The following is a 21,368-nucleotide window of genomic DNA, read 5'->3' as shown; positions in this document are numbered from 1 at the left end:
AGCTACTGAAACACACAAATGCTGCACAAAGAAGCACATTTACAAGGATGCTGTGGGAGCGGGCTGGGGAGCTGGGGGAAGGAGGAGAGGAGGGGATCCGGGAGGGGAAGGGAGGGGAAGGGAACATGCTTGGCTAATCCTAAGGCCTCCACACTGCTCTCCCTTTGCAGATTTCAGCCCTGGGAACAATGAGCCCTCATTGTTCTCTGGGAGGGAAAGAGGCACAGGATGTGGGAGAAGTGGAGGGAGTGAGCCCCTCGTGGGGGGAGGACACAGAATCGTGGCTTTAGAGCCAGAAGGACAAAGTTTTCCAAAGAGGAAACACAGTTTTTTTTTTTTTTTTTTAAATGACTTTTGTTAAACGGAATTAAGTCTAGGGGCAAAAAAATCATTCCTTTACCTTCAAATTTAACATTAATAATAATAACAGCTGGCATTTTATGGCACTTTAAGGTTTACTAAACTTTTTAATAAATATTAGCTTTTTTAATCCTCCCAACAACCCAGAGAAGCAGGTGTTATTATTAGTTTACAAAGCAAGAAACTGAGGCACACGTAAGTTAAATGAATTGTCCGGGGTCAATTGTGTCAGATGCAGAATTTGAACTCAGGCCTTTCTGATTCCTCTACCTGCTGGGCCCCTCGTTGCTTCCTCCATAAAATCTGATGATTTCAGAAATCTGATGAATTAGAGGAGCGAATTTAATAAAGAGTTTGTGAAAAAGGCAGATGGAGAAAGGATAAGGGGCAAAAGAGGGCAAGTAGAGACAGCCCAGCATGGCAGACCAATGGCAGGGCTGGGTTTGGGAGTCAGTCAACAAACACTGACTAAGCAGTAAAGATGTCCCAGAGAAAGGAAAAACAGAAATCCTGTCCACAAGGAAGGTATACTCTACTAAGGAAGATCACCCTCCCCCTCCCCCCCCAATTCTATATGCAAGATACATGCAATATTAAAGATCATCCAGGGGCAAATGTAGGCACAAATCTGGACTCCTACACTCACCAGCTGTGTGACCTGGGCCAGGTACTGAATCACTGTTTCCTCATCTGTAAAATGGGAATGAAAACAGCACCTGCTTCCCAGGGTTATTGTGGGAATCAAATGGGGTAATATTTATAAAGCATTTAGCACAGTGCCTGGTATATAGTAGGTATTTAATAAATTCCTTTTTCTTCCTTTCTTCTCTCCTTCCTTGTCTCCCTTCCTTCTTTTATTCTTCCTTTCTTTTTTCTTCCTTCCTTTTCTCTCTCTTCTTTCCTTGTTTGTTTTCTTCCTTTCTTTTTTCTTCCTTCCTTTTTCTTCCTTTTTCTTCCTTTCTTCTTTACTTTTCTTTTTCCTCTTTACTTCTTTCTTTTTTCTTTCTTTCTCTTTCTTCTTTTCTTACATTACTTCCTTCCTTTTTCCCTTTATTTCTTTTTCTTCCTTTCTTTTCTTTTTTCCTTTCTTTTCTACTTTCTTTTTTCCATCCTTCCTTTCTTCTTTCCTTTCATTTTTTCCTTCCTTCTTTCCTTTCTTTTTTTCCTTCCTTCCTTCTGTCTTTACATTTCCAACAAGAGGTCATACAATTTCATAATCAGTAATTGCCTCCTAGGTATTGGGGGTACAAAAACTAGGGTCATGGTCACCATCATCATCAACATTTATGTGGTACTTTGAGAGCAGCTAGGTGATGCAGTAGATAAAATATCATCCCTGGAATCAGGAGGACCTCACTTCAAATCTGGCCTCAGACTGTTACTAGCTGTGTGACTTAACCCTATATGCCTCAGTTTCCTCATCTGCAAAATGATATGGAAAAGAAAATGACAAACTACCCCAGTATTTTTGCCAAGAAAACCCCAAATGGGGTACCCCAAGAGTGATCATCACATAGCTATGATGACTCAACGACAACAACGAATAGATGGCACTATCTGTTGTTGTCGTTGAGTCATTATAGCTATGTGATGGTTTTTTATTCCCAGGATCTCATTTGAGCCTTACAATAGCCTTGTGCCATTATGTCCATTATAGAGAAGGGGAGAACTGAGACTTAGAAAAAAACTGGCCTGCCCTCAAGCTATTTCCATTCTACTGAGGGTGAAGATAGGGAAAACAGCATAGATCAAAAAGCATTTATTGTTGTAATTATGTGCCAGGCACGATGCTAGGTCTTATAGCACAAATAAAACCGCATAAACTGATGTATAAAAATATAGATAAGAGAAGGTACAAAGTAGCTTTCGGGGGGACACACTGATCTAGGGGATCACAAACAGCTTCTTCATTATTGTGCAGTCATTTCTGAGTCTCTGTGACCCCATTTGTGGTTTTCTTGGCAGAGATATTGGAGCACTTTGCCATTTCCTTTTCCACCTCAATTTAGAGATGAGGAAGCAAATAAAGTGAAATGACTTGGCCAGGGTCACATAGCTAGAAAGTGTTTAAAGATCACATCTGCTCTATCCATTGGACCATCTGCCCCCAAAGGCCTCTCTAACCTGGAAGGAAGCTAGATTTGTCAGAGAGTGAGGGGGGAAGGAGTGAACCCCGTGGCTGGAGGCCCACGCAGAATATCTGGCAAGAAGAGGGAAGGAGGTTAGGGTGGCTAGGACAGAGAATTGGGAGGAGGGTGTAGTTAAGTCCGGAAGGGCCAGCCGGGACAGACTGGCCAAGGGAACGCCAAACAGAGGAGTGTGTATCTCATCCCAGACACAACAGGAAGCTTTAAGGCTTCTGGACTAGAGCAGTGATCAGGTCAGTCCTGGGCTTACGATTCAGCAGTTGGAGGGGAAGGGCTGGAGAGAGCAGAGGCTGGCCAAGCCTCCCGTCCTGGAGGCCCAGGAGGGACCTGTAGTTCTCCTACAGGCCTCAGAGCCAAGAGCAGCCTGGGATTTCAGCTTGTCCTGGACAAACAATCGGCTTTTCAGAGCAGTGAGCAGCCTGGCTGCTGGAGGACATCTGACAAGTACTTGTTGGTCAAGTTAAATCTCACAGCTTGGGGCGACTGTGTCTCATCAGGGAGGGTCCTGGCCCAGTCAGGGCTGGCTTCTCAGAGGCCCCGCTGGGGCACGTCCACCTCCACGCTCCGGCTCCCAGAGAGCCGGGCATTTAAGGTCGGGGACGTTCTTCAGATCTCACTCTGCCACTTACTGACTAACCGTGCGCCTTTGAGCAAATCACCTCCAAGCTCCAGTTCCCTCAGATGTCCAAGTGCGTGGGGAGCTATGTGTGTGTGAATTACGGGGCAGCTGGGTGGTGCAGTGGATAGAACACTGGGCCTGAAGTCAGGAGGACCAGAGTTCAAATCCAGCCTCAGACCTTAATATCTCTTAGTTGAGTGACCCTGAGCAAGTCACTTAACCCCAATTGCCTCAGCAAAAAAACACAAAACAAAACAAATAAAAATAAAGCAAATTACTTTCCCTCTGCTGCTTCTTTCATTCTATAATCCTGGCATCAAAATGTGTGTGACCTTTGGCAAGATAGTTCACTCCTGAGCCTCAGTTTCCCTTTCTGTAAATTGAGGCTAATGGACTAAATGGTACTTGGTTCCCTTGGGACCCTCAAGAACTCACCACTCACTTTTTTCAAACTGTCCAAGATTCCCCTCTCCTTCCAACATGCCTCAGCAGGAATCCCCAACCTTCTGAGCAGGAAGCATTTTTTATTTTTCTTTATAAAAAAGTATTTTTTTATAAATTGCCCCGAAGGCAGAGAGACAACTTCCAGAGCCTGCCTACCTGCACACACACCTCGGTCAGACACTGAAAATGGATACCAAACTGGATCCACAACCCCCAGGGGGCAGGAGGAAGGACATCCAGCCAGCTTGCCTCTGGAAAGCGATCCATAATTCTTTAAACAACTCCCTCAGAAATAAAGGCTTCTCTCCTCACCAATATTCTCAGGTCACGGTATAGCCGGGAGTCAAGGTGCCCAAAGCTCTAAAGAACAAAGGCCATGGGATCACCCAAAGGGCGGGGGTGGGTGTGAGCAGAACGCAATACACTTACTAGCAAGGATTTATAAAGACAAGAAAGTCATCAGAGTCATTCCACTTCTGCCTGGGTGCAGCTGGACACACACTCCCCTCCCCCGGGCAGCTTTAATATTGCCTCTAAAATGAGGGGACTGGGCCTCTAAGGGCCCTGACTATACCCAGGTGGGCCTCAGTCTCCCCAGCTGTAAGGATGAAGTAAGAAAGGAAGGAAGGAAGGAAGGAAGGAAGGAAGGAAGGAAGGAAGGAAGGAAGGAAGGAAGGAAGGAAGGAGGAAGGAAGGAAGGAAGGAAGGAAGGAAGGAAGGAAGGAAGGAAGGAAGGAAGAAGGAAGGAAGGAAGGAAGGAGGAAGGAAGGAAGGAAGGAAGAAAAAAGTAAATAAGGAAAAAAGAAAGGAAGGAAGGAAGGAAGGAAGGAAGGAAGGAAGGAAGGAAGGAAGGAAGGAAGGAAAGGAGGGAGGAGGAACCATAATATCATAGCTCTTAAGAATCAATTAGATGTAGTATTTTTGTCCCCATTTTACCAATGGAGGAAACTGAGGCACATAAACAGGTCCAAGCCTTGTGGCTTCTAAAGGGCAGAGTATGGATTCAAATCCAGACCTTTGAGTTCCTAGTCTTGAATTTCTTCTACCAAAAGAGGCTGCCTCTTCAAAACAACTGCCATTGATACACTGATATCTCATTTGAGGAGCTGTTTTCAAATTCTGCCTCTGAGCAATGCAAATTAAGACCACTCTGAGGCACCACTACACACCTGTCAGATTGGCTAAGATGACAGAAAAGATAATGCGGAATGTTGGAGGGGATGTGAGAAAACTGGGACACTGATCCATTGTTGGTGGAATTGTGAACACATCCAGCCATTCTGGAGAATAATCTAGTACTATTCCCAAAGGGCTATCAAACTGTGTAAACCCTTTGAGCCAGCAGTGTTTCTACTGGGCTTATACCCCAAAGAGATACTAAAGAAGGGAAAGGGACCTGTATGTGCCAAAATGTTTGTGGCCCTTTGTAGTGGCTAGAAACTGGGAACGGAGTGGATGCCCATCAACTGGGGAATAGTTGGGTAAATTGTGGTATATGGAATATTATTTTCTGTAAGTAATGACCAGCAGGAGGAACTGATGCTAAGTGAAATGAACAGAATCAGGAGATCATCATGCATGGCAACAGTAACATAGCATTTTCACTCTTTTTGTTGTTTGTTTATATTTTCTCATTTTCCTTCCTTTTTGATCTGACTTTTCTTGTGTAGCAAGATGTAAACATGTATGCATGTACTGGATTTACTTATATTTTTACCATTTTTAATATATATTGGACTACTTGCCCTCTAGGGGAGAAGGTGGGGGAAGGGAGGGAAAATTGGAACACAAGATTTTGCAGGGCTCAGTGTTGAAAAGTTATCCTTGCATACATTTTGAAAATAAAAAGCTTCAATTAAAAATAAATAAGTTAGTAAATTAAAAACAAAACACATCCTGCCTCTGAGGCACTGGCTGAGCTACCCGTCGGTACTTTCACTGCTCTGATGGAGATTCCTCCCAGGGATGCTAATGACTCCTGTCACACACAGTAAGGGACAGAGGGACAGGAGCCTCCCAACAGCTTTCAGCTTCCCTGGGGATGGCAGAGGGCGCGTTCTCTCCTTCGTTTTCACAACTCACCCTCAGACAGGGATTTATGGGAGACAAAGGAGATTTCTCACAGTTACTCTCTCTCTTCAGAGATGGGCAGGGCAGTGGATGAGAAAATTAGAGGCCTGGCAGATGAGAGAGACAAGCGGGGCCTGACCTACCCGTTGGGGCACTTTTCTCCAAAGACCTCAGGATCCTTCTTTCACAGCCTGACACAAACTGTTCTGGATTTCATAAGCAAACAGAGGATCCCAAACCGTGAAAGCTTAGTGCAGCAGGCAGCGAGCTCAACTTGGAGCCTAGAGATTCGAGTTCCAATCTCCACTCTGCCTCTAACTAGCTGTATGACCTTAAGTGAGTCACTTGTTTAGGTCTCAATTTCCTCAGGTGTAAAAGGAGGAGAGTTGAACTGGATGACCTTTAAGGTGCTTTTCAAGTCTATCTAGTCTATGAGCTCACATTTAGTAAGAATAAGAAGCAGGATTCCAATCCAGATTTCTGGTGAACTTTATACTTTTCCCATACACTTACACTGCCGTGTCCATGACTTCTTGTCTCTGGGTCTCAGTTTCCTCATCTGTAAAATGGCCACGTTGGATCTCGAAGGCTCTATGATCTTAGCCTAACTTTTAATTTTGTCCCATCCTCACCTCAAAGAATATGGGTCTAAAAATCTGGAAAACTAAGTTTTGGGGAAAACACCCAACTGTGTTATCTGAATGTGAATGGGATATCACCGGGCAGAAGGAAATCTATACGAGGAAATCAGAGAAGCTTCCCCAAACTTCTAAGAATGGAGGAAGGACAGAGGAAGCAGAGCACAAGGGTCACCGTGGAAATGACCAGATCACTAAAATAGATCACTAATCTCTGCGTAACTGATAAAACAAAAATGGCTCCAGAGAGGCACAGCAGCATGCAGCATGCAATGAGGTCAGTGCAATGTTTATTTTTGCTTAACTCTTTTTGATAACGAAGGAGGATTCCATTTGGGGCAAGCGGTATATTTAGAAACGATAAAAGGCAGCCATGAGTTTGGGGCATTTTGGGAAAATGCTAGTTCAGTAGCCAAATTGTTCAGAATCCGAGAAGCTTAAAGTTGGCGGGAACCTCAGAAGCCCAACAGGACAGACCTGAGCAAGCTATTAACTCGATTCAATCTTGGACGCTGAAAGAAACCCGTTCCCGTTCCCAGCTGGTTCCTCGCAATACCACCAGTAAATGACAAACAGCAAAGCACGTCAGCTAAAAAGCCAGCTCACAAATGAATACACTTGAACCTTGCTCCCCATCGAACAGTTCAAACAGAGGGGCAGTTTATTTTGGGGACACCAGGAGAGTGTTTTTGTGTGTGCTAATATTTGCTTTTTTTTTTTTTTCAGTGTTAACTCATCTTTTGCTGGTGATGGGGAGCTTCCCCCACCCCCCACTACCCAACTGGGCTGTGGGAAGCTGATTTCAAGGAAAAAAGTCCTTACTCAGAGATGGAGACTTTGCTGATGTCAGCATTTCCTCCAATAGGAAATGGCCAAATAGCATCGCTATGTCCCTCGGCCATAGGCAGACAAAGACCGGGGGCTCATGGTAATAACATGTTATCCGAGAAGCAATCTGGAGCCATTTCTGGGTCAGAGATACAAAGATTAACAACAACAATCTATTATCCACACTTTCTAAAGCAAGGAGTATCTTCATGCAACCCTCAGAGAAGACTGGGCAGCTAGCTACCCCCATGAAGGATGGAGAGCCAGAGCTGGAGTCAGGACGGCTCATCTTCCCGAGTTCAAATCCAGCCTTAGACAGGCACTAGCTGAGTGACCCTGAGCAAGTCACTCACCTGCAGGGACGGAGGTGAGAATAACAAAGGAAGTGGGATGTCATCGGTGGAGGGGACTCCAGGATGGAACGCTCCACCAATGTAGGAACAACCCTGCGATCCCTGTCTGATTCTTGGTCATCTTCCTCCAGGAATTCTTCCCAGAGTAGTCACTGCGCCATGATGGAGGCCTCGGTCCCACCGGGGTAATGTTGCGGGAGCACTTGGAGGGAGCACCTGCTATTCCGGTGACCCTTACAAAAAGATACTCCCTGTCTAAAGGTAATTGGTTCCTTGAAGATAATCCGGCTTTGGGCACATAATGCATGGAATTAGTAGAGTGCTCCCTGATTCACATAAAAGCTAAATGTCTCCGCTGATCTAAAGAAAACTGGGCAGGAGGTGGCACCATAGTGGATAAAGAGCCAGGGCTGGAGGCCAGACAACTGTTTTCCTAAATTCAAATCCAGCCTCAGACACGCACTAGCTGGGTGACCCCGGGCCCTTCACCCCATTTGTCTCAGTTTCCTCTTCTGTAAAATGAGCTGGAGAAGGCAATGGCAAACCCAAATGCAGTCGGGAAAATTTGAACACGACTGAAAGGGCTGAACAACAATTACAACAGATCACACCCTTTGAGGTGATGCATTTATTAAGCACCTACTATGTTCCAAGCACTATGCTGAGAATAAGAGTAGGTGAGCTCTAATTTTAGGTTTTAGAATAAGGAGCTATTGAAAGGGAGCATTCCTAAACTATCAGATGGGGGCACAAGGGAAACAGGGAGAATCTTCCAATAAGATTGTTTCTCATCTGTGTGGGAGAGTAGTAGGATAGCAGAGTTAGAGATGGAAAGGCGATCCTAGGCCACCTGGCCAATTAATCAGTAAACATTTATGTAGCACCTACTGTTTGCCCTGCACTGTGCAAAGCATTGGGTTTATATTTAAAAAAAAAAAAAAAAAAAGAACAGTTGCCACCCTTGAGGCACTCATAAACAAAGATGGATTTAACGGTCTATACCCCTCCTCATTTCATAGATGAGGAAACTGTGGCCTAGGACAGCGGGGCCCAGAGGAGAGACTACCAAACTCAAAGTCACAGCTTCTAAATCCAATCCTGACTTATTACTTCTGCAACCTGAGAAAGTCACTACCTCTCTGGGCCTCCTTTTCAGAATCCCACTTCCCAGGATGGCTGGAACTTTCAAATGAGACCCTGTTCAGAAAACAAAGCTAAAGGCATCGTGGAAATAGCAATTATTATGTTATCACCATTACAGAGAAGACCTGGAGTGGTGGGGGTAGTTCTTAACAACCAACCAACCCATGGACTAGGAGAGAATCTATGTCAATAGGGAAGGGAACCTGTTGAGCAGGTTTTTCCTTAATTCTCTGTCCTCTTTTCCAAGACATCAAGCTGACAAAGAGGGCTAGCTTAATATACTTATAACATACATTTTCCCAGTCAAACTCAGTCTAAAGCAGAGGTCACTCGGTGTACAGGTCTACAGAGTGGGTTCTGTGTGTTCCTAATCAGACTGAACAGATAAGCTGGACAATATGCTTATCTCTCAGTCGGAAAAGGGAACCCAGTAGAGTATTCTCCCTCCCCCTCTCCTTTTTTTTTTTTTTTTTCATTCCTCTAAAAGATTCTCCCAAGCAGGAAAAATTCCTCGAGAGTCCCTGCTGAGGAAAAATATCAACAGCACTTGAAAACAGGTTTTTTTTTTTTTTAATCTGTATTTTGTTCCGATGGCAAAGTTGGCCCTACCAGAGAATTAGAAACAAATCTTTTGCGGTGGATCTCCCTGGATGCTTTAAACTCGAAATGAAAAGTGTGTATTTAATACACTGGTCCATAGCTATTCCTTCCCACCCCCTGCTACCTAGCAAGTCAGACATTTTAATGATTTCATCCCAAAGTCCATCAAAAGCAAGAAAAGCAGGAGGAGGGAAAGATAGAAGAGAAGTCACTTTTCTAGTTTTTGTACAAACAAAACTAATGCAGACAAGATTAGAAGGGAAGCAATAAACTGGGAAAATATTTTTACAGTCAAAGGTTCTGATAAAAGCCTCATTTCCAAAATATATAGAGAATTGACTCTAATTTATAAGAAATCAAGCCATTCTCCAATTGATAAATGGTCAAAGGATATGAACAGACAATTCTCAGAAGAAGAAATTGAAACTATTTCATATGAAAAGATGCTCCAAGTCATTATTAATCAGAGAAATGCAAATTAAGACAACTCTGAGATACCACTACACACCTGTCAGACTGGCTAGAATGACAGGGAAAGATAATGCGGAATGTTGGAGAGGATGTGGGACAACAGGGACACTGATACATTGTTGGTGGAATTGTGAGTACATCCAACCATTCTGGAGAGCAATTTGGAATTATGCTCAAAAAGTTATCAAACTTTTTCTTCCCGAGTTATTTTTACCTTCTGAATCCAATTCTCCCTGTGCAACAGGAGAACTGTTCGGTTCTGCAAATATGTATTGTATCTAGGATATACTGCAACATATCTAACATATATAGGACTGCTTGCCATCTTGGGGAGGGGGTGGAGGGAGGGAAGTGAAAAATCGAAACAGAAGCGAGTGCAAGGGATAATGTTGTAAAAAATTACCCTGGCATGGATTCTGTCAATATAAAGTTATTATTAAATAAAATTAAATTAAAATTTAAAAAAAAAGTTATCAAACTGTGCATACCCTTTGATCCAGCAGTGTCTCTACTGGGCTTATACCCCAAAGAGATACTAAAGAAGGGAAAGGGACCTGTATGTGCCAAAATGTTTGTGGCAGCCCTGTTTGTAGTGGCTAGAAACTGGAAAACGAATGGATGCCCATCAGTTGGAAAATGGCTGAATAAATTGTGGTATGTGAATGTTATGGAATATTATTGTTCTGTAAGAAATGACCAGCAGGATGAATACAGAGAGGACTGGCGAGACTTACATGAACTGAAATTGAGTGAAACGAGCAGGGCCAGGAGATCATTATATACTTCAATAAACAATACTATATGATGACCAATTCTGATGGAGTGGCCATCTTCAGCAATGAGATGAACCAAATCAGTTCCAATAGAGCAGTCATGAACTGAACCAGTTATGCCCAGCAAAAGAACTCTGGGAGATGACTAAGAACCATTACATTGAATCCCCAATCCCTATATTTTTGCACACCTGCATTTTAGAGTTCCTTCACAGGCTAATTGTACAATAGTTCAGAATCTGATTCTTTTTGTGCAGCAAAATAACAGTTTGGTCATGTATACTTATTGTGTATCTAATTTATATTTTAATATATTTAACATCTACTGGTCATCCTGCCATCTGGGGGAGTGGGTGGGGGGAAGGAGAGGAAAAATTGGAACAAGAGGTTGGCAATTGTCAATGCTGTAAAGTTACCCATACATATAACCTGCACATAAAAGGCTATTAAAACAAAATAAATAAATAAATAAAAAGAGAAGTTGCTTTTCTTCTTGTTGCTTGTCCTCCATTTTTGAAGAGGACCATGACATCAGGGAGGTGATGCTGTAACATGCAAGTAAATTGGATTGAAGTGGGAGAGGGCTGAGCAAGGTCACCTGCCTCACTTTCCCCTCTAGAAGTATTGGAATATAGATCAATTGGAAGTAACTATCTTCAGCAATGAGAGGATCCAAATCAGTTCCAACTGATCAGTGATGAACAGAACCAGCTACACCCAGTGAAAGAATACTGGGAAATGACTGTGGACCACAACATGACATTTCCACTCTTTCTGTTATTGTTTGCTTGCATTTTTGTTTTTTCTTCTCAGATTATTTTTACCTTCTTTCTAAATCCGATTTTTCTTGTGCAACAAGATAACTGTATAAATATGTATACCTATATTATATTTAACATATACTTTAACATGTTTAACATGTATGAGACTGCTTGCCATTTAGGGAAGGGGGTGGAGGGAAGGAGGGGAAAAGTTGGAATAGAAATTTCTGCAAGGGTCAATGTTGAAAAATTACCCATGCATATCTGTCAATAAAAAGCTAAAATAAAAAAAGGGCTATAGATCAGAATAACTCAGTAGAATATAACCTCCTTGAGGGCAGGGATTGGATATCTGTACCTCAAGCTCCCAAAACAACTCCAGAAAAAACCTAGCGGTGACTCCAATACACTTGTACTGAATCACTCAAGTAAAATTAAACTCTTTGAAGTCTGAGACCAGGTCACAGCCTCTCTCCCTATCTAGTGCCTAGCACACCATCCTAGACACAGTCAGTGCATAATAATATTTGTGACTAATGACAATGATGAGAAGCAGCATGGTGTGGTGAGTAAAGAGCCCCTGGAGTCAAAGGCCCCTGTTACTTACTCCTTGTTATAGAAGCGATCACATTTCGGGTGATTTTAAAACAAGTCATTTAACCAACCTGAGGAACAGGCTCAGTCTTCCTCCTCTCTAATGGGTTGTAGTAGAAAACTCCTAAGAGTCCTTCTAGTTCTAAATCTGTGACAAAATTGTCCTAAGGTGACTTGGAGTCAGAAAAACCTAAGGTTAAAGTTACTTTACTAGCTATGTGATTCTGGGCAAGTCATATGATCCCTCTGTGAGGCTCCCATAAAATAGGAATGATGATATCAGTCCTAACTCATAAGGTGTTCACAAGTTAAATGAAATGTATTTAAAGAGTTTTGCAAATCTTAAAATGCTATATTATTATTATATCTTCCCTTTTTCGATAACCTATAGCTCAAAACAATCCTGTTAGTATAATTATTACCATCCAAGAAACCCCCCAACCTTACTTTTCTGGAAGTTCAAAGAATTGAAAAGTTTAGTATTTGAATTAAAACTGGGTGGAAAGGAGGCTAAAGGGAATGATTAAGGTACACAGGTTCTATTTTCAAAGGTGGGGCCCTATTCCCACACCTACTTTTTTGGTGCATGTGTCAGTTGTGATGCATACAATAGTCAGATCAGAGAAATAAGAGTTTCTGAACCCAACCCAATCTGGGCATGAGGGAAACAAATGTAGAAAAATAAGTTACATATACTTTAATATGTTTAATATGTATGAGACTGTCTGCCATCTAGGGGAGGGGGTGGGGAGAAGGAAGGGAAAAGTTGGAACAGAAGTTTTTTGCAAGGGTCAATGCTGAAAAATTTCCCAAGCATATGTTTTGTCAATAAAAAGCTGTAATTAAAAAAAGAAAAAAGAAAAATAAGTTACCTCTCTGGCAATAGCACACTTTAAATATTAAATGACATTGAGAATTATCATTGATTTTCAAGGGATTGAAACTGAAGCTTGAGCCATTGAGATCTCTTTGATCAAATGAGATAATATCTGTAAAGTAAGTTGCAAAGTGCCTGGCACATATATGATATATAAATACTTATTCTCTCCCCCTTCTCTTCCCCTTGGGACCAAACTGCCTTATCTCTGGAAGCATGGGGGAGGTAGGGAAAGGGTAGAGGTTAAGTGGGAAATCAGATGAGGTCAGGTCCTAAGGTTTAGGAGCTTAGATTTAAAGCTGAAAAGAATCTGAGATCATTCAGCCCAGTCAGCCAGTCAACAAGCATTTCTTAAGTGTCACAAACGGCTAAGCACTGGAGACTAAAAGAAAGGTAAAAGACAGTTAGTTGTCTTTCTGTTGAGATCCTGAATGGTGTTTTGGACCAAGAGGGACCACCCTCTGTAAAGGTCTGGAGCTGTCTCACCTTGCCGGGCCCTGTCAAAAATCCCAGTCATGTCCCTGAGGTTAAATTTTCCCTATAAAATCTCCTTGTGGGCCATTCCATGGCCATGGCACTCTGCCTCATGGGGCCTTTCTCCTTTCTCTTCTCCCCCATGCCTAACTCCACTCTGCTTCCCAACCCCAATTCTCCTCCTTAGAGTTAACTAACCCTTTTAGGGTGCTAAGAACCTTTCAGGATTTAGCCTGTCACTTAAGGGCACGGCCCAGCCTCATGGGGTGCTGCCTTTCCACTGGGTAATCGTGAGTTCCCCTGAGGAACTTGTCTTTCATGCTCTCCCACTCTATTTCATAGTTACCATCCCCAGTGTCTATTCTATTCCTTCATTTTGACTGTAACCTCTTCCCTAAATAAACCTACCTTTTGCCAAAGAGAATGGCCACTGTTTACTCTTCACAGAACCGAACCCCAACTTTTAGTGCCTGCCACCATTTGGGGCCAGATCCTACATCATAGATCACATGATCTCCACAAGGAGCTCAGAGCTTAATGAGGGAGATGAAATGCAAACAAGTATGTACTAACAAACCCATATATAGGAAAAAATTAAAGATACTAAAGGGGGATGGCCCTAGGATTAAAGGGGATCAGGAGAGTTTTCCTGTACAAGGTGGGATGTTAACTGGGACTTGAAAGAAGACAGGGGGTGGAGATGAGGAGGGAGGGTGGGATGAGGAGGGAGGGTATCCTAGGCTTGAGGAATAGGCAGAGAAAAAGAGTGAGAGACTAAGAAAGCCAGTATGGGTGAATCACAGTGAATGTGGCAGGGAGTAGTACAGTGGAAGAACAGAAAGGTAAGGAGCCTCCAGGTTAGGGAGGGCATTAAGACCCTGCTTCTAACTCTATTGTAGGTATTCTTTCACTGGAACTTTGTTATTCTTCTTGTATAGATTTTAAAAACCCCAAAGTCAGATCTATCCTTCCCAGGGCTTCTTCCTGTGTTGCTTGGGAAGCTTAAAAGTACAAGAAAACTAACATAAGCTATTGTCATCTTGTCTTTAGCCTCAGGCAGCTGTTGGGCTGGAAGGACCCTTGGGAGCTATGTCTTAATCAAGTCTTATTTCCTCTTTTGGAGAGTCTCAAGTTTGGAACAGAAAGGGGCTAATCATTAGGAGCAAAAAAGCTGCTTGGAGCACTTAACTGTGGTGATGAGGAAAGAAGAAAATACCAGTCATACAAAGCTTCACCTTCAAGCTCCAAGTTCAGCTCAGCAAGGGCTAAGATCTGATCTAAGAGTAAGTCTGGGATCCTAACCAGGGGCAAATGTGACAGGCTTTAGTGAGCATTGCAGCCTCTGAAAGGGTGGAAACACAGTTCCAGTCTCTTCTGTCAAGACAAAAACATTTAGTCTTCCTTTCAGCTTCCTATTAACTTCACTTCTTAGAAGCTTATGGATAGAGGAAAGAAAAAATAAGAACAACTTTGAGGTCCCTTTGGATCATAGAGAGAGCTTAACTTAAATCCAAGCATAGAGTTTTAAAAAATCATAATTATAAATGTGATGCTGACAACAGCATTTCTGAGAACTATCAGTGGCCTCCTAATAGGTCTCTACTTCTGGAGCCCCATCCATCATCCTCTGAACAGCTGTCAAATGGATTCTGACATACAAGTCTGATCAAGTCTCTCTACATAACCTTCAGGGGCCCCCTATTGTGCTAAGGATAAAATATTAACTTCCTCTGCTTAGGGTGTAAAAATCTTCACAATCTAGCTCCAGTCTACTTTGCTTACTGTTTTGTTTTTTTAATTTCTTTTTTTTTACTATAAGCTTAACAACAATACCTAATATGAATATTTTAGTAAAGCAAGAAGAAATAAAAAGAGTATTGTTCACAAAATCATAAACTTCTGGATTTTTTTCCCCCTAAACAAAAGGTATATGTCAAATTTAACATAGTAGTAATTACCATTTGCGTCTCCTGATCTTTTTTTTCCTTCTATATATTTAATTTTTTGTTGATTTTATTTTTGGTAAAAGAAAAAATTCTCTATCACTATCCACTAAATTCCTCCAAGCCCTAAGTACAATCCATTTATGTGATAACAAATAAGTCTGGTCAAATAAAACAAATGAACATATTGGTTAAGTCAGAAAATGTACTTATTCCATACTTCTGTTGTGCCAAAGTTCCCTTTTAATGTTGTGACCCAGTTTCTCCAATTGTCCTATTTAGTTATTCTGCCTCAGGTTATAACCTTTCCCTTTTAATGTTTGAGATAAAGGTTTTATATCTTTAGGTTATATTCATTCCTTCTTAATGTTTGCAAGATAAAGGGTTATCCATTTTAGATGCCATTAGAATATCAGTAATCTCCCTCCATTGTGTCATCCTAGGGGCCTCCCCCACCATTAGGTTATCCCCACCTAGGTACCTCCATTATGCCATTGTTCTTGTTATTCTATAAAAAAGTTTGCTGTCCCAATACTTGGGCCTAGACTCTTTGAGACGAGTCTCGTCTAGCCCTGGGATCAAACATGGATCCATTGGTCCCTGTATTTCTCTCCATTTAATAAACTATTGAATTGGATTCTAATCTCTTGTCTTTCTCAGTTTCTCCCGCATTACACTTCTGGTCCATTGGCTGAAAAACAATGGGAACATATTTGGCCATCAGTCCTTTGAAGTACTGATAGTTCACTTTGTTCATCAGAGTTCTGAAGTCTCTCAATGAGGATTATAGTTACAACCTCCCTGCACAGCCTTTCTTCCCCCCTTACATCACTCCCTTTCTCTTCACACACTCATCTTCTCAAAGATTTCATTTTCTACCTGGCTGCATTCATTTAGGACTTCTCTACCATGCTCCCAGGAAGGAACCTCTTCATTGGAAAATCTCATCTTGCAAGATCCAATTAGCCTTGTTCCTCTTCAGGATCTCCCAAGCCTCGACCTGGGGGGTAGAACCTTAAACTTTCATTTAAGGAAGGGGCACAGGAGAGACATCTCTCTCATGTTGGACTTCTTTTTTCCACCATGCTTTCACAGGTATATTCCTCACCTTCTCTCACGGCCTCCCTACCCCTTCAGCTTTCTTTTGTACATTGCCTTTACCCATTAAATTATAAAAGTTTTTTCCACCCTACATCTGTATCCCCAACTATTACCAAAATGTCTGGCACATAGCAGGCACTTAATAAGTATTTCTTTTCTTCTCTTTTCTTTCCTTTCTTCCTTTCTTTTTTTCTGCTGAAATAATTGAGGTTAAGTGATTTGCTCAGGGTCACACAGTCAGGAAATATTAAGTGTCTGGGGTCACATTTGAACTCAGGTCCTCCTGATTTCAGGGCTGGTGTTCTATCCACTACACCAACTAGCTTCCCCCTTAATAAGTATTTCTTGACTATTGACATTTCCCCAGTAACCAAACTAGTTTACTTCCTTCTCTCGGAATCCCATTTCATGACTCCATGCTCTTGCATGCAGTATACAGATCCTCTTCACCTCTGTCTTTTAGAATCCTGTACTCCTTAATAGAAAGGTACTCTCAAATCAGAACCCAAGGGGAAGTTTTTCCCTACTACCCTTAGAACTTTTTAGTATATACTACCTCTCTTCAAACAGTTTCTTATCTACTTTAAAATATAAACTCTTTACATAGGTATTATTTCATTTATTGTATATGCCTGGCACATAGTAGGTGCTCAAAAATGCTAGTACATTTTCTATTATATGTTGTCTGTCCCATTAGAATGTAAATTCCTTGAGGACAGGGACTGATACATTTTTGTCTTTGGATCCTTAATATCTAGCACTCTGCCAGATATGTAAATATTTTCAACAAATATTTGTTGAATGAAGAATATTGTAAGAACATATCTATTGTGATTGGAATAAAGAAAAAAATAAAGGAACAGAAGTGTCCAGGGAACATATTTCCTGCTCCCAGCACTGTGATTTGCCTCCAACTGACCACAGGATATTTTTTCCAGACTGGAAATAGTAATAATAATAGACAGTATTTCTATAGCAAAGTTTACAAAGCACTTTGTACAAGCGTCTTATTTTATCCTAATAATCCTAGGAGGTAAACGTTATTATTGTCCTCATTTTATAAATAAGTGATTTGAGATGAACTGGTTAAGTGACTTGCCCAAAGTCACACAGATGGTAAGTATCTGAGATAGGGTTTGAATTCAAGACTTCCTGGAGCTCTATCAGGCCACAGCTTCATAGGATTATAGATTTAGGACTAGAAAAAACCTTGGGGATTATCCATGTTCAAATCTCATTTTGTGATGAAGAAACTATATAAAAAAGTCAGTCATACCACCTGCCTGCCTTATGCATCTTGTGTTTCTTTTTCATGTTCTTCCATGGGTCCTTCATAGCAGTATCTCCCACCTTAATGAAGGACTTTCTGCTATTCCTCCTTTGATCAGTGCTATCCTTAACACATACCCTCCTTAAAGTTAAATGGCTGTATAAAAACAAAACATTTTTATGAAACAAGTTTACATAAGACCTGGGGAGTTGCTGCAGAGTCAAAGGTTAAGTGAGTTACCAAAGTCCCAAGGTTAACAGGTCCAATCTTGGATTCAGGGGTGTGAGGGCAAATGTTTAACAATCAGCTTTCCAAAAGTAAAAAAAAAGTAGGTATTTTACATCTAATCTGCATTATTAACATTTTCTCCATCACTTTCTTAAATCTAGGCCATAAACAAAATAATAAACTAAGATCTGATTTATAGAATTTGCTGCTTTCCAAGGTATAGAGGCTCACATTGAAATCAGCCTGGTTTGAACCGGCTCCAGCCCATTCCTGGATGGATTCCAATCTAGATTTTCCTAATTCTAAGCTCAGACCCTTGATTCCTGACAATCCATTGTCCTTCACAACATTTCTCAAACATTTGTGTTGTTTCCCATCAGAAAAAATAAGCTCTATGACGGAAGAGACTGCATCATTTTTGTATTTTTTTTTTGTCTTCATCTCCCCAAAATTTAGTAATAAATGCTAATGGATTGGACAACCTGATTGACACTCAATTCTCACATTTCATATTTCAATAGAGATTTAAAGTGACAACAGTATTTTTCTCTATAACAGCCCAGTGATGTACAGAGATTATTCTCCCATTTTATGGATGAAGAAAGTCTCCGAGCTGGTAAGCAACGAGAGAACTGGGATACCCCACTATGTAGCCCAGGGACATTGGCCTTGAAAACAACTGTTTTTGCCCAGATTAGCAACGTTCCTTTCCTTTCACAGGTGGTTGATGGATTCCTTAGATTGACTGAGATGAATAGCACAGGATAGTAATGGAAAAGTCAGACATCAAAGAAATTAAGTGTGTTTCCCAGCTCTGTTACCAGGACCCTTCAGTCAAACCCTTCCTCCTCCATCCATAAATCCTTCCTTGAAGGAGACTACTATGCTAAGGGGGAAGGAACTAGCACGTGTTAAGTACTTTTGAACCAGTCACTGTGCTGAACCCTCTACAAAATCATCTCAGTTGAGTCACTAGTGAGAAGTCAACCACTTTTCAGTAGGGAGTGTGAGGGCAGAGACAGAGAGAGAGAAGGAAAAGAAGAAGAAAGGAAGAGGAGGAGAACAAGAAGAAGGGAGAAAGAAAAAAGAGGGAGAGAAAAGAGAGGGAAGAGAGGGAAAGAGAGGAAGAGAGGATGGAGAAGAAGAAAGGGAGGGAAGAAGGGGGAAAAGAGAAAGAGACAGAGACAGAGACAGAGGGGAGGAAGGGAGAGAAACAGAGAAAGAAACAGAGAGAGGCGGGGAGGAGGAAGGAGAGAGAAAGGAGGGAGGGAAGGAGGAGGAAGAGAGGAGAAAAACAGGAGGAAATCAAGAAAGCACTTTATTTTGAAATGAGACTTGGGTTTAAATCCCAGCTTTTCCACTTTTAATAAGTATAATCTTGGGGAAGTCATAATTTCACAAATCTAGAGTTATAAGGGAACTCAGAAGCTATCTATTTTACCAGCTCATTTTCTAGTAGAAGACACTGAAGTCCAGAAAAATTAATGATTTGATCATATAGTCAGAGGTAGTAGAAGCATCAGGGGTACAGGGTCCCCTCTATGCTCCTTGGTTTCCACATCTGTAAAAAGCAGGGAGTGGATTTGATGATTGTAAGGTCTCTTCTAGCACTAACCCTATCATACTTTTCTTTCAGGATCTTAAGAGAGGAGCACATCTACAAAGTCAAGCTGGACAGATTGTTAAGAAGGCAACCCCTCAACTTTCAAAAGCTAAAATCTCACCCTTGTTTCCTCTTCCCACCTAAAATGGAAAAAGAAGTCAGGGCAGGCTATGCTACTAATCTTTCAGATGACCTGACCTTGGTTATGCTCATTAGGTGATCTGATTTTGTAGGTGAAAGACTGAGACAATCACAAGATCTAAGAGATGGAAGGCACCTCAGAGCTCTGAGGCCTTTTTTGGAAAATGAGGGGCTGGACCCTATTGGCCACTCAGGTCCTTTGTAGCTCAAAATCTATTTATCCTTTGGAAAAGGAATCCCCTCTAGCATCCATCCTATAAGTGTGCATATAGCCTTTGCTTGAACCTTATTTTAAACCAATTAACTCCCTTAGCTGCTCACTCTGCTTGACAAAGTACTTGGTACAACAAATGATCTTAATAAATATTCTCTATATATCATCTATCAATCAATCTATCATGTATCCATTTCTCTCTCACAGGTCTCTGTCGCTATCCAATTATCTATATCTATCCATTTCCCTATCTATCTGTCCACTTATCTATTCTTATTATGTTTGTCTCTACTCACTTATCTATCCACCTATCTATCATCTATGATTGTCCATTTATCTATTTATTCATCCATCTATTCATCTATTCACCTATCAATTTGTCTATTTATAATCTATCATCTGTCTCTATGTATTTATCTATCTATCCATCCATCTGTCAATCTATCCATCTATTTATATCTATCATCTATTTGTCTCTCTGCATTTATCTATCTATCCACCCATCTATCATTTGCGTCTGTCTCTATTCACTTATCTATCTATTCACCTATCTATTCATCTATCCTTCAGGCTTATCCACCTATCTATATCTATCATCTGTCTGTATCAATGCATCTATATCTATGTATCCATTTATCTGTCTATCCATCTATCCACCCTAGGGTGGGAGAGGATCTGTTTAGGTTTATTTCCGCTAAGCCTCCTTCTGTTTCAACTTGTCCTTTCAAGCCAAGGAGAACACGCCTACTCTTTCCTCCCTAATACAGCCTGGAAACACTTCGAGGGCAACCAGTAACGCTAGGTGAAGGATGTGTCTCCTCCCCGTCTCCCCCCAGTTAATCCTGAAGCTTTAACGAGCAAGAATTGTGTTCTAACAAGAGGGAAGTTGTGACTATCCACAAGGAGCTTACACTGGAGGGACAACTTTGTAAAAAACAAACCCCTCAAAGCCCCCGCAGGGAGAGCAGATGAGGACAGAAGGGTGCTCTCTGGGCAAACAGTCCCGGGAGCGTGACCCACCTGATGATGTGGAAGCAGTAAAGGAGCCGCGTCCCAGCCCAGGGGCCCTGGCCGCTGCGGACGATGGTGAGGTACAAATAAATCGCGATGGCAACCGTCCAGAAGAAGGAGCTGGTGTTGGCGAAGGTGGAGAGGGCTCCCTGCACCACGCAGTCCCAGGTGGTGTCCTGGAAGTCCTGGAGGACCCCGTAGAAGTAGGAGGCTGAGGACAACAGGTCGGCCAGGGACAAAAAAAGGAGCAGCTGCCGGGCTCGGCTCCTCAGGTCCGGCCACAGGGCATGGGTGCCTATGAGAAGGCTGGAGCCCAGGAAGGACAGGACGCAGGACAGCAGGACCACGATCTTCTCCGAAGGGTAGACCTGGGTGGAGGGCGCAGGCTTCGGGGGGTGCAGCATGGCCAAGAGAGGGAGGCGCGAAGGGAACCTGGGCCAAGGGGTTTCCAGGAGCCGACAGCCAGGGAAGGGAAGGAGAGGAGATCGTGGAAGTCGCAGAGGGAGGAGAGATAGGGGCCCAGGAAAGATGCTGTCGGAGGGCCAGGCGAAGAAGGGAAAGACGTAAGAATGGGAAGTGAAGCGGCTGCAGGGGAAGAGCTAGGACGTCTTGGGGAGAGAGGGAAAAGTGGAAAGGGCTGGAGAAGAGGGGGAGACGCAAGGGAGAAGGGGTGCTGAACAAAGAGGAGGACAGAAGCTGGGAGCC

The 21,368-nt window shown here is 42.2% G+C and overlaps 1 protein-coding gene across 1 annotated transcript in view; it reads right to left on the bottom strand.

Moving 5' to 3' along the window:
• The window catches only part of GPR157 (G protein-coupled receptor 157), a 49,554-nt gene extending 28,474 nt beyond the window's left edge, over positions 1 to 21,080 (bottom strand). The window contains exon 1 of the mRNA XM_051988625.1: positions 20,673 to 21,080. Coding sequence (XP_051844585.1) covers positions 20,673 to 21,067 — 395 coding nt within the window. The 5' untranslated portion in view covers positions 21,068 to 21,080. The remainder of the gene's footprint in view (positions 1 to 20,672) is intronic.
• Positions 21,081 to 21,368: the final 288 nt, after the last annotated feature.

The sequence above is a fragment of the Antechinus flavipes genome, chromosome 3 (assembly GCF_016432865.1).
Source record: "Antechinus flavipes isolate AdamAnt ecotype Samford, QLD, Australia chromosome 3, AdamAnt_v2, whole genome shotgun sequence".
Lineage (NCBI taxonomy): Eukaryota > Metazoa > Chordata > Mammalia > Dasyuromorphia > Dasyuridae > Antechinus > Antechinus flavipes.
The sequence above is the reverse complement of the archived record's forward strand: the minus strand, read 5'-3'. Positions and strand labels throughout refer to the sequence as shown.